This window comes from Salmo salar, chromosome 12 (genome assembly GCF_965601325.2).
Source record: "Salmo salar chromosome 12, fSalSal1, whole genome shotgun sequence".
In the NCBI taxonomy this organism is placed as follows: Eukaryota; Metazoa; Chordata; class Actinopteri; order Salmoniformes; family Salmonidae; genus Salmo; species Salmo salar.
Genome location: NC_138302.1, coordinates 87,922,227 through 87,936,271, shown reverse-complemented (window position 1 = coordinate 87,936,271; position 14,045 = coordinate 87,922,227). Strand labels below are relative to the sequence as shown.

General features: G+C 44.6%; 1 protein-coding gene across 3 annotated transcripts in view; it reads right to left on the bottom strand.

Moving 5' to 3' along the window:
• LOC106565708 (E3 ubiquitin-protein ligase TRIM62) overlaps nt 1-13,759 on the bottom strand; it is a 35,181-nt gene extending 21,422 nt beyond the window's left edge. Inside the window, exons 1-2 of one of the 3 annotated variants that reach the window (XM_014133109.3) lie at nt 13,426-13,759; nt 11,970-12,551 (exon numbers count right to left, since the gene is read on the bottom strand). In XM_014133109.3, coding sequence (XP_013988584.1) covers nt 11,970-12,377 — 408 coding nt within the window. In that variant the 5' untranslated portion in view covers nt 12,378-12,551; nt 13,426-13,759. Of the gene's footprint in view, nt 1-11,969; nt 12,552-13,294 lie in introns of all 3 variants that reach the window. The other 2 variants (XM_014133108.3, XM_014133110.3) reach the window with 2 other exon arrangements.
• Nucleotides 13,760-14,045: the final 286 nt, after the last annotated feature.

Here is a 14,045-nt window from a genome sequence, read left to right as displayed (position 1 = left end):
CGGAACTTTTTCTGCCCATTATAAACAAGCTAACTCGCTAACGTCATGTAGAATGTACGTCTTGCTAATCGCACCCTGAAACTGTTATTTCCAGGTCTTGTGAATGCAAAACGTATTTTTCTAGAATCCTCACAAAATGCTCCAGGAAACCGAACCAGGGTACCAAATTTCATATGTGAAAACACCCAAAGTTCCGAAGGAGTTAGACCAGCTTTTGTGTAATTGGCCAAGGTCGGGTAGGCAGGTGTGTTTGTGTTGTTCGGCAAGCCACTTGTGTTGGAGCTCCATTGTCTGGTGGTAATCTCGTTAGAGGGCCTATAATCTAGTAACAAGAGCTGGGCAACCAGGGCCAGGGAGCCTGTCACAGCAGCCACAGAATGACTCCTCAGACACAGTCAGCCTGGCTCTCTCCAATCTCCCATCGGTCTGCTAGCAATTGTCAGACCACTCACTGGGCCCTCCACCTTCTTTGTATCATCTGTGAGGATGAGGTCAGAGGGGAGGAGGAATGTCCAGTGTCTGCGTGAGTGATACAGTCGCTATCGCCATCTCAGCATTGCCTAGTCACAGTCGTATACAATGACAGACACGGCTGGCTGTATGTTCATCAAAGAGTAGGTTACATGGGGTGGATGTTACCTCCAGCCTGTCTCCTTGGTCTGCACAGTCTGCTAGCTGCTGTAGCCTGCTGGTGCTGTTCACACTGCAGGGACAGGGCCTCCCCCAGAGAGGATGCAGGCTCTGCTGAGGTGAGTAGAAAATTAGTGGCTGGGATTTAAGGTACAGCTTGAGCACATTTGGATGTTTCTGAAAAACGCTGTGGTCTGACGCAGCATTTCTGTTGCTGAGAGTTGTTTGAGATTATATTTTCCCTGACTGCTTACCCCAGTGGCAGTGTATTAGCAGCAGCCAGACAGACACACAACCAAGGCACTGTTGGCATGAGGCTGCTAAGATCAGTGTAGTTTATTAACACTATTGTTTTCTGGTATTAAATTTACTATTTTTATTAGCTACTTACAAATCATGAATAAAAACACTTCATATTTTTATGATTTGGTTTGGCTAGCTTGTTATTAAAATGTTTCCCCCCACACTGACTGGACTGCATGCAGCTAGCCTCCTTGACTGTTACTTAGAATAATCATTCATGAATAAAGAAAATTAAAAAAGCATTCCTTTCCTTAGTCATGGAAAAATGGAGCTCATATCACAAGAACATATTACTGCGACTGACTGGTTGTGAAACTGATAGGCTGGAATGGTCTCCTCCTCAAGTCTTGTCAGGGCTGGGCTTCCTTTGTCATTGGGGCCAGGACGATACCAGTATCGCAATACTCATTAGTATCGTGGCAAGGAAACAAAACAAAGTGGATTTATCTTCTTTAGGAAAACAGCCCTAACAAACATTATTATGTCATCCAGAGTCATATTCATTCATTCTCCAAACTATAGCACACAATATTGTAAGTACAGCAGGTTTTTAAATGACCAAAAAGTATGGTCTGCTTTGTGTTTTAATTTTAGTCATGGAAAAATGTTAAAACATCATCACAGCCCTATTTGTGCTTGTGTTGGGATCAGTAGAAGGGTCGAGCTCCATGAAGGCATGGCAATTCCAGCCTGCTAGCTAGCTGGTGGGGTGGACTGCGTCAATTCCAGCCTGCTAGCTAGCTGGTGGGGTGGACTGCGTCAATTCCAGCCTGCTAGCTAGCTGGTGGGGTGGACTGCGTCAATTCCAGCCTGCTAGCTAGCTGGTGGGGTGGACTGCGTCAATTCCAGCCTGCTAGCTAGCTGGTGGGGTGGACTGCGTCAATTCCAGCCTGCTAGCTAGCTGGTGGGGTGGACTGCGTCAATTCCAGCCTGCTAGCTAGCTGGTGGGGTGGACTGCGTCATTTGTCCCTGTGTTATCCAGGCCATGTGTAGAAGCCATTACTTACCCTGATGTACTGTAACCTACATACTGTGTCTGTGGACCAATGTTCTGTACGTCAGCAGACAACACCCCACCGGCTATTTACAACTGACCACTGCTGTGTTCCCTCAATGTTCTGTACGTCAGCAGACAACACCCCACCGGCTATTTACAACTGACCACTGCTGTGTTCCACAGACTCAGCTAGTGAGACTTTGTTATCATACCTAAACAGGTCTTACAGATCTACAAGAATGGGAAAAGGGATACCTAGTCAGTTTCACAACTGAATGCATTGAACTGAAATGTGTCTTCCACATTTCACCCAACCCCTCAATCAGAGAGGTGCAGGGGAGGGGGCATCAAGACGCATCTCGGGCTGGGGATGGATTTGAGATTGGCCAATATACCATCTCTTGCGCTGATAAAGGTAGAGAAAAAAACGATATAGTGTAGCGCAAATTAGCTTTGTACTTTAGACATGACATAACTGAAATGCATAAGTGGTGCTCATAAATCAGTTACTAATAGTGACTCAGATAAATGTGTGTTCTGTTCCACCCACCCACGCAAAAAGAATTACACAAAACAAATGCGTAATATGTGTATGTGACCAATAAAATTTGATTTATGAAGAGGACAAGCTGAGGTTCTTACAAGCCCTTAACCAACAATGCTTTAAGAAGTCAAGCAAAAATAAGTGTTAAGTTAAAAAAAAAAGTAGATGCATGCAGAATGTGTAAGACACACAAATCTCCATGGAGAACATCCTGTCATTGCATGCAAAACAGGTGATGATTTAACAAGCTCATTTGCAAAATAAGCACTCTCATTGCACCAATGTACCTAACCATAAACATCAATGCCTTTCTTAAAATCAATACGCATCTATATATTTTTAAACCTGCATATTTAGTTAATATTGCCAGCTAACATGAATTTCTTTTAACTAGGGAAATTGTGTCACTTCTCTTGCGTTCTGTGGAAGCAGAGTCAGGGTATATGCAGCAGTTTGGGCTGCCTGGCTCGTAGCGAAGTGTGTGAAGACCATTTCTTCCTTACAAAGACCGTAATTAATTTGCTGGAATTGTACATAATTATGACATAACGTTGAAGGTTGTGCAATGTAACAGCAATATTTAGACTTAGATAAAATACGTAACGGTTCCATATTTCACTGAACGAATAAACGTTTTGTTTTCGAAATGATAGGTCATTAATATGGTAAACTCTGGAAACTAAGGCTCGTATTTCTGTGTTATATTATAATTAAGTCTATGATTTGATATTTAATAGAACAGTCTGATTGAGTGGTGGTAGGCACCAGCAGGCTCGTAAGCATTCATTCAAACAGCACTTTCCTGCATTTGCCAGCAGCTCTTCGCTGTGCTTCAAGCATTGCGCTGTTCATGACTTCAAGCCTATCAACTCCCGAGATTAGGCTGGCAATACTATAGTGCCTATAAGAACATCCAATAGTCAAAGGTATATGAAACAAATGGTATAGAGAGAAATAGTCCTATAATTCCTATAATAACTACAACCTAAAACTTCTTACCTGGGAATATTGAAGACTCATGTTAAAAGGAATCACCAGCTTTCATATGTTCTCATGTTCTGAGCAAGGAACTTAAACGTTAGCTTTTTTACATGGCACATATTGCACTTTTACTTTCTCCTCCAACACTTTGTTTTTGCATTATTTAAACCAAATGTAACATTTGAGACTAAATAGATTTTATTGATGTATTAAGTTAAAATAAGTCTTCATTCAGTATTGTTGCAATTGTCATTATTACAAATATATATACAAAAAAAAAGTCAAAAAAAGAATTAAAAAAAATTAAAAAAAATACAAAAATAAATAAATAAAATCGGCCGATTAATCGATATCGGCTTTTTTTGGTCCTCCAAAAAAAAAAAAAATAATAAAATAAAAAAAAAACGGTATCGCCGTTGAAAAATCATAATTGGTCGACCTCTAATCTGGAGTATTTATCCGGTGTCCTGTGTGAATTTAAGTACGCTCTCTCTAATTCTCTCTCTCGGAGGACCTGAGCCCTAGGACATGCCTCAGGACTACCTGGCATGATGACTCCTTGCGGTCCCCAGTCCACCTGGCTGTGCTGCTGCTCCAGTTTCAACTGTTCTGCCTGCGTCTATGGAACCCTGACCTGTTCACCGGACGTGCTACCTGTCCCAGACCTGTTGTTTTCAACTCTCTGGAGACAGCAGGAGCAGTAGAGATACTCAATGATCGGCTATGAAAAGCCAACTGACATTTACTCCTGAGGTGCTGACCTGTTGCAACCACTGTGATTATTATTTGACCCTGCTGGTCATCTATGAACATCTTGGCCATGTTTTGTTATAATCTCCACCCGGCACAGCCAGAAGAGGACTGGCCACCCCTCATAGCCTGGTTCCTCTCTAGGTTTCTTCCTAGGTTCTGGCCTTTCTAGGGAGTTTTTCCTAGCCACTGTGCTTCTACACCTGCATTGCTTGCTGTTTGGGGTTTTAGGCTGGGTTTCTTTACAGCACTTTGACATCAGCTGATGTAAGAAGGGCTTTATAAATACATTTGATTGATTGATGTAAACTTCTGACCCACTGGGAATGTGATGAAAGAAATACAAGCTGAAATAAATAATTCTCTACGATTATTCTGACATTTCACATTCTTAAAATAAATTGGTGATCCTAACTGACCTAAGGCAGGGAATTTTTACTAGGATTAAATGTTAGGAATTTAAATGTATTTGGCTAAGGTGTATGTAAACTTCCGACTTCAACTGTAGTTAACAACACATCCGCCACGCTGATCCTCAACACAGGGGTGCGTGCTCCGCCCCATCCTGTACTCCCTGTTCACGCATGACTGCATAGTCAGGCACGACTCCAACACCATCATTCAATTTGCTGATGACACACAGTGGTAGGCCTGATCACCGACAAACGACGAGACAGCCTATAGGGAGGAGGTCAGAAAGGAGACTGAAACGATTTGGCATGGGTCCTCAGATCCTCAAAAGGTTCTACAGCTGCACCATCGAGAGCATCCTGACTGGTTGCATCACTGCCTGGTATGACAACTGCTCGGCTTCTGACTGCAAGGCGCGACAGAGGGTAGTGCGAACAGCCCAGTACATCACTGGGGCCAAGCTTCCTGCCATACAGGACCTTATATACCAGGCGGTGTCAGAGGAAGGCCCTAAGAATTATCAAAGACTCCAGCCACCCTAGTCATAGACTGTTCTCTCTGTTACCACATGGCAAGCGGTAGCAGAGCGCCAAGTCTAGGTCCAAGAGGCTTCTAAACAGCTTCTACCGCCAAGCCACAAGACTCCTGAACATCTACTCAAATGGCTACCCAGACTAATTGCATGTGACTAATACAATTTGATTGCAAAGTTAGGACTACTTTTAACAATTCCCACTGGTTTTTGTTTGGCATCCATTTAAAAAGGGAAAAATCAGAGTCTCAGCATCATTCTGTTACCATGGAATTTCCATCTCTCATCCCATTGCACCTTGACTGAGAAGGGGGAGACATCAGAGTAACTGGGTAAACAGAGATAGGCCTAACCTACATTCATAACACAGAGGAAACACAGGAAGGGTAAACGACGTCAACCAGACAGGCTTCCCCACTCCTGGAGCACCATTAGAGTGAAGGGGTTGGGCTGTGAGGTGTGGAGGGGTTGTGCTGTGAGGATCACTGATGGAGCAGTAATGAGGACTCCCATCAACAGTACACCTAATTAAATCATCTGGAGCTAAATCACAGACACAGGGAAGGAATCACAGGAGATTATGGCCCACACTAGCCCTGGCCCCTAAACAATGGCCTGTAATCTGGGATGCTAAATCCAAAGATAATCAGGAGCGCACAGCTCAGAGCCTTAGGGCTTGGCACGGGGTCTGTGGCTGTTGTCCACACAGCACAATAATTACAATGCGGACATGCTGCTCTAAGGAGAACTAAAGGAGGGTGGTGTATGGGCTACTACAGTCTACATACCCCACTAGACTACCATTTAATATGAACTTTTAATACTCAGATGAGGTTGTCGCAAGGACAAAATTATATCCATGTAAAATATTTCCATGCTGATCTGTTCTACAGTATCAACTAGGTGAACTAGCAGAAATGGGCCTATATAAACCCAATTACGCTGGCCTATTTCTCAAGCCTCGCACCTATCGCACCGAATGTGGATATAGCATTAATCTGCTGATTGTTCAGCGCTTTGTGTTTCAGGGATCACCAGCTGTAGAACCCTTTTCTACAGAGAGTTGGGACGGTAATAAAACAGATGTGGAGACCAAAGACTGGCCAAGATAAACGGAATGCTGGTCAATCCATCGATAAACAGCGGAGACTAATCCAAATCTGAACAGTGGAGCGACCAGTCCTTCAGTGTAATAAATTCTAGTCTCTGACCAAGAGAATGCAAAACCAGCAACAACAGTCAATGTATTATCTCAACACCTGTTCAGTTCAATGACAGTGGTAAAAAAGACAAACATGCAGTAAAATGAAGATTGAGAGGATATGGGTGAGCTTGGCATATTCCCATGGGAACCGAGAAGTCTAATTCACAACATCCGACTTGCCCATTGTAAACATACAGAAACTCCTCTATTCAAACAATACAGGGCAGCAGATGTAGGGGGTGTGTGGGTAAGTACAGTCTGAGGTCTTGTGCTTATCTGATTTGTCAGATAATAAACCCATAACAAGGTTGTAACACTTGCACTTTCGACGTAGCTTTTTAAAATATCTGTTTAAAAACGCATTGTCTCACTGCTCAGCAAGCAGCGTCAGTGGTGGCCGCAGTGGCAAGCAGCGTCAGTGGTGGCCGCAGTGGCAAGCAGCGTCAGTGGTGGCCGCAGTGGCAAGCAGCGTCAGTGGTGGCAAGCAGCGTCAGTGGTGGCCGCAGTGGCAAGCAGCGTCAGTGGTGGCCGCAGTGGCAAGCAGCTTCAGTGGTGGCCGCAGTGGCAAGCAGCGTCAGTGGTAGCCGCAGTGGCAAGCAGCTTCAGTGGTAGCCGCAGTGGCAAGCAGCGTCAGTGGTAGCCGCAGTGGCAAGCAGCGTCAGTGGTAGCCGCAGTGGCAAGCAGCTTCAGTGGTAGCCGCAGGAGCAAGCAGCTTGAGTGGTAGCCGCAGTAGCAAGCAGCTTCAGTGGTAGCCGCAGCAGCAAGTGAAGTAGCTACTGCATCTTCATGTCTGAGGACATTATGTCTGGACACGTCTAACAGAACATGCCTGTTCTGACTTTCCCCATGGCTCGGTTTCTGCACGAATGCAAACGCTCTCTCTCTTTCTCTCTGCAATGCCACCCTGACTGACCGCTGAACTGTTCAAACATTAGCAAGTAATTTAACAATTTTTTCACTCTGTCAGGTTCTGGGAACCACCTCTCTCAGAAGAATAAGGAATGAGGAGGAAGATTAAGGACGGATAGAGAGAACAAGAAAGTAAACGAGAGTGAGAAGAGAGAGGGAGCTGGAGCAGACTGGGACAGGCCTCAGTAGAGCGCCATGGGTGCCCTTGAAATTGCCTGACTCATTACTGCAGCAATGGCCATGCATGTGGAAGGGGGGCTCAGAGAGAGCTGTGTGAGTGTGAGAGAGTGAGCGAAGGTGAGAGAGAGCCCTGGTTAACCCCTGAAGGGACACTTCAAAGGCCCATACGCTCCTCTCTTTCCCCTGCTTCAAATACCACAGTGTTACAGTGGAGCAGGTAAGGGGAAAATGGTAACACATCATTAACCTCTGTGTTCTGGACCAGATAAGGATGAAATAATAACTGGGGAGGTCTTATGGAGAATGGTGTAAAGGAGCTTCCTTTAACTGAAAGACCTTGGAGAGGTTCAACACTACAGTGCTCCCATAGACCTCATAGCAGTAGAGCAAATCGGGGGGCCGTTGGAGACTTTGCTAAAGCAAACAGATGTGCTGCACCCCTACCACAGCCTCCAGCCTATCCCTCTAAACAAAGTATCTGAAGCTCAGTCCCCAAATCCCTGTATGCATGGATAACCAGGGCTACAGAACCCTTCTCCTCTTGTCTGGGTTTCCCATCACCGCTGTCTGATGACAAGCAGAGCAGAAAGAGGTACATGTCCCTGGGGCCACTGGAAAGCAGGCAAAGGCTCTCTCTAACCCCATATACTCCTGTCCCAGTCCCCATGCTGCTCTGCACACTGACAGACCACATTACAATTAAGGGACTGGCCTTAGTGACTCCAATTTGTCTATATGGAGCAAAGCTAAATATGCTGAGAATAAAGCACACATTCACAGCGTCCGTACAGGTCTGATAAGCTGTGTGGTGAAAGATGCTGTTGAAAGAGCAATCTCCCAGCCTGTTTTAAGATGCCAACATGGAAAACAAAACCAGAGAGGTCACCATTATTGCATCAAACAAAGCTGTCCATTTACCCATAACACTTCAGACTAATAGGCAAGCAAATCAAATGAATGTTTAAATAAGGCTAAACTAATAACCAACTAAACATTATTTCCATTTGTGTACAGGGGTTGTGCTGTCCATGCCAGCCTTTATGAACAGAGGCATACAGCCCTCCTAGGCAGAGTGCAGGAGCCTTTTTCCCTCTGAATCTCTGCTTCCTCAAGCAAATGGCAGAGCTGCCAACAAATCTTTCCCTATACCACCTTAATATCCTTCACATTGATAAGCATGTGCGCAGACGGTGTGTGTACGTGCGGACAGCAGCGTGTGTCACTGAGCTGAAGTGGAGGACATGCTAGCTAGTCGCATCTATAGATGCGACTAGCTAGCATGGATCCACAGGGGTAAGGATGAGTCGGCAGCAGCAAAAGCCCCCTGACATCAACAACCTGCATGCCTGTGGTCAGAGCAGAGGAGTGACATGCCAAGCTAAGGAGATTACACCTTCTCTCACTCTCAGCCCAAAGAGTAGCTTCTGTCCTGCCTGGCAGCCACACGACAACTAAAGCCCTCGCTGGGTTCATCTGTGGGCAGTGCCTGGTCAACACTGTCAACCACATCCCTGATCCTGCTCAACATGTGGCAACAACCAGGGAATTATCATCTTTAAGGCACTCAATACAAAAGCAAACTGTTTATGCGTAAACAGCAAGGTGACCAGAGACATTTTTCTCCATCTCCCCAGTCTTCCATTAGGTGAATGGGCAATACAGCTACAGTATGCGGTAACCGAAAAGCAAGCTTCCTTGGACAAACTACTGCATTGAGATGTGAATTGAAAAGCAATGTTTTAACCCAGGGCAGTAGACCTGGTGGAGGAGTCAGTCTGTCTCTAGGCTTTTTCTCCTCCTCCTCTGTCTGACTGACTGAGAACCTCCTTAGGGAGCTGCAGTGTCATTACAGCCAGAGCGAGAACAAAAGGGAGAAAGATGTGTGTGTCCACCAAATTCCATCCCACCCAGCAACAAATACCCCTCAGTCTCACCTGACAAAACCCAAGATGAATCCCATTCAACAGAGACGTCCCACCTGGCACCACGAGTGCCCTCTGAACACTGTCTTCTGAGTTGAACATTGCTTTTAGACACCTTTGTTCATCACACCATGACACTTAACTCAGCATTACCAGGGCATGCTGTTCAAAGGGAACTTCTACGCAAAGGCAAAATCTTTGCACAATACATTTCTTTAAACCGCCCACCTGGTGTTTGTCTGCTAAAAGCATTTAACATTTATTTTATGGAACTGAAAGACCCAACCTGTTGGCCAATAACATCCTCAAAGAGCAACATTTCTGTTCCCATCATTTCACAGAGCTAAAAATTACTTAAAATTACGACTCTCAGAAAATACAATGACTTGTATTTGAAGTCACACTTATAGGGGACATGTTTGTTCCCGTCTCTTCTCTCGGGGTCCTGTAGATCGGCGCAGCTGTTTAACCTCCTGCTGTAAAGTTAATACTAAAATGTCACAACAGATCCCATTGGAAAAGGCTCCAAGGAGAGAGAGAGAGAAACTGTCCAAGAAGAACAGCATGTTGTACTAATGAATTATCTATTGAGATTACACTGCCCTGACCTTTTGAATGCTCCAAGGCAGCCTAGATGCACCAAGACAGACAGTTTCAAGGCTCCTAGAGCTCAGCATCAAGTAGACCCAATTGAACTGGAGGGAAGGACATGCAAAATAGTCTACTAAGCCTTTGATTGTCAGGTACTTTAAAACATTAAGAGAGGTTCTCTCTCCTCCTGAGTCAAGGAAAACATAAGTTCAGTATGCAATGAGGGGATAACATAAGGAACATTCAGAGCCTGCAGCCATCCCACAGACAGCCTAGCCTAATGCCTGTTGGACAGAAGAGGGATTGAGGAAATCATTTCAAAAGGCACAAGTCTGGCCTTTTTCAGAGCTCCCTCCCTGGTGTTGACCAACCACAGCGTTAAACAAGTGCTCCAGTATCACACCTCTGGTCCAACAGTGGCTCGGGACAGAGAGTGCATCTATAGCTGCCTTGAGTGTTGACGGATTTAAGGGTTTAATACACAAAACAAATGGGATTGGACTGTTATACATACTGTAACAATGGAGTGCAAAGAGAAGAGAACAGGATTAGCTACTATGCCAGAGTTATGAGATTGTGTCTCTGTAGGACTAATCACAGTATGGAAGAAAAGGCTAACGATAATCATTGACTGAGTTTGTGGTAATATTGGGAATATCAAAGGGAAATATATTGAATTGGATTGTTGCTCTACATACTCTAGCATTAGTCTATACAGAGATGCTATTCATTATTTCAGACTACATGTGTAATGCCATGATGTAACTAAATCAGCTGAATGGTTATTCTTTGTGAGTCCAAATGAAGGACAATTGTAGCGATGGAAATGTCATGGAAAGTCAGCCCATAAGGGTGGGGGAAACAGCTTGATGGGATTTCATAGTGCCTGATACAACATTGATAGAAAATAAACCACCACGTATAAAAACCTCATATGTGCTTATTCAACCTCTGTTTACTCTGCCAGAGGGGCAAAGATGGTGTGTTAATTTGCGACTCAACGGTTGGTCCTCCACCCCTTGGCAGAAGACGTTTGTTTAGCCTAAATTATAGTTTTAAAAAATTGTCTTGACTGACAATAGCGTTCCTCTGGTGTTGTTAATCTTCTGAGGTAAACATCAAGGACAATACATCAACAAGATCCCCTCTCAGAAAAGGGAACAGAGATCAATAGTCAGGTTGTTAACAGACTATCCTACCGATCCTCGACTTCGGCGATGTCATTTACAAAATAGCCTCCAACACTCTACTCAGCAAATTGGATGCTGTCTATCACAGTGCCATCTGTTTTGTCACCAAAGCCCCATGTATACTACCCACCACTGCGACCTGTACGCTCTCGTTGGCTGGCCCTCGCTTCATATCTGTCGCCAAACCCTCTGGCTCCAGGTCATCTAGAAGTCATTGCTAGGTAAAGCCCCGCCTTATCGCAGCTCACTGGTCACCATAGCAGCACCCACCCGTAGCACGCGCTCCAGCAGGTATATTTCACTGGTCATCCCCAAAGCCAATTCCTCCTTTGGCCGCCTCTCCTTCCAGTTCTCTGCTGCCAATGACTGGAACAAACCTCACTACCATATTGTTATTTATTTTGCTCCTTTGCACCCCAGTACCGCTACTTGCACACTCATCTTCTGCATATCTATCACCCCAGTGTTTAATTTGCCGTACTGTAATAATTGCCACTATGGCCTATTTATTGCCTCACCCCCCTTATCCTACCTCATTTGCACACACTGTATATAGACTTTCTCTATTGACTGCATGTCTGTTTATTCCATGTGTAACTGTGTTGTTTGTGTCGCAGTGCTTTGCTTTATCTTGGCCAGGTCGCAGTTGTAAATGAGAACTTGTTCTCAACTGGCTTACCTGGTTAAATAAAGATGAAATTAAATAAAATATGAAAATATGGAGCTCAGTTTCAAAAGGCTTTCATTCCCCCCTAATTCAACCCGAGCCCTGGCTGGACACCCCAGGGTACTAGACGAGGAGAAAGGACGTCCAGTGGAACTGACCTGTATCTCCTCGTAGGCCTCGTCAATAGTGGTGACCTGGTGTTGCTCGTGTAAAGCTGGCTCGTCACAGAAGAAGCATACCAGGCTCTTGTCGCTAAGGCAGAAGAGCTTGACCTTCTCGTGGTCCTTGCAGGGATAGGAGCTCCTCTGCGCATTGAGGATGGCGTCCAGCGGGAAGGCTGAGTAGCGCTCCACAATGTTGGACAGCTTGAGGCTTGGGGAGAGAAGAGGGTCTGCGAAGGTCCTCCTACACTCAGGACAGTCTCGGGCACCGTGGGGCTCCTGCCTGCTCCAGTGCTCAGTTATACACTTACGGCAGAAATAGTGCTCACAGCCAAAACTGACAGGGTCCTGGTAGATACTCAGGCAAATGGAACACAAAAGCTCGTCCTTCAGACAGCAAGCCATTTGCAAACATAGAGGTTGAGATGCATCTGACTGCACACTGCTTGGGAGCAGAATGCACCTGGTTATATTTTTCAATACAGTGCCCTGGCCTGAGAGATCACGTCCGGGTTTGGTTCTTGACTGTCAGTTCAATGACACCCACTTCAGAATCTTGACGACTATTCTTTGATCTTTCTGCAATGACAAAACACAGACATAGCCACTGTGGAGCAATCTAATACACAGAAAGCAGAAATTCACACGTGGGTAACGTTATGCAAAAATATATACATCAAAGTAAATCTGATAAAGGGTTTAAGCAGTAAACCGGCCATCTTTGGCATTTATCTCTTGGTAAACAATAGCCAGGAAGGATAGGCTGTGGTCGCTGGAAGTTATGATTTGACCACTTGTTAGCTAGGAAATTTGAACCACCGTCAATTCTATGGCTTTTGAATAGCATACGTGGTAAAGCAAAAAGATTGAGCTTTGTTTTAACAGCATGGTTACATTCTCATTGTCTTCTACGACGATGGTGTCGCTCAACACAGCAACTGCGGTATTTTGACCTGTCCTCCTTTGGACACTGGCCGAATTAATGTCATAAGCTAGCACGTTAGCTAGCTACGCTTTGTAGTTAGCTAACTAATATGTCCAATAATGACCCCCGGCTAAGAATCGACATCTATAAAAAAAAATATAAAAAATAAGTGAGATAACAAGCTCCCTTCATTTGCCATACAACTTATTTAACTCACGTTTGTTACCTGGCTATTTCGGCATTTTGTTTCGCTTGTCAGCTAATATTTTCAATTGCAAAACTGACAACGTTAGCTGTCTAATTCGATAGCTAGCTAACGTTAGTTGCCTTGCTGGCCAGCTGGACTTAAACATAGCCATCTGCCTCCTCCATAGGAAAGAGAAGGTGATCAACTTACCATAGCAAATCTCCTTAAATAATGTTACTTTAAATTATTGTGTTTTAAACGCAACCCTGTCTGATATTTTCCAAAATAATCAAAGAAAACCGCACCAGATCACGTTAATAATTTCAGACAACCTCACTCACACGCATTCACGGCACTGCTGCTCAGTCGATCTCACTCTCCTTCAGAAAGGAATGATACACTGCAATAGAAACAAACCAACGCCTCCACCTGCGCGAACTATGGGTGTGACACTGACACATCAAAACTCTTCGTTCAATCTGTGGTTGCGGATTCACATACACATGTTATTTGCTCGAGTTAAAATTTAAAACGCATAAATGATTACGTACATACAAGTACATAGACGGAGGAAAAACATTGGCTACTACTGGAGATAAATGTTGTACCCCTATAAACGAATGGAATCGCGCAAACTTCCACGCGCTCAGCTGAAAGACAAAGATTAGTTCCGCTAGCGCAGCAGCACTAACGTCAAACACAGAGTTTCTAAACCCAGAGGCGCAACATTGCGAGACTTCCGGGAACGCTTACGAAACAGACCAAGCAGACAAGGCTGGGGTTTGAGAAGGCAATGAGAGAAGTGAACGATTCTTCCTTAGCTGTTCATTTTCTAGAAATCTAAAGGCACAACCTAGATTCGAGCCAATGTCTGCCGAGGGGTTTGTGCTGATTGTACTTTGATTGTGACAGCCAGTTAAATGGTGTCCCTTGAGAATGCAAGAACAAGATGTATGTCATG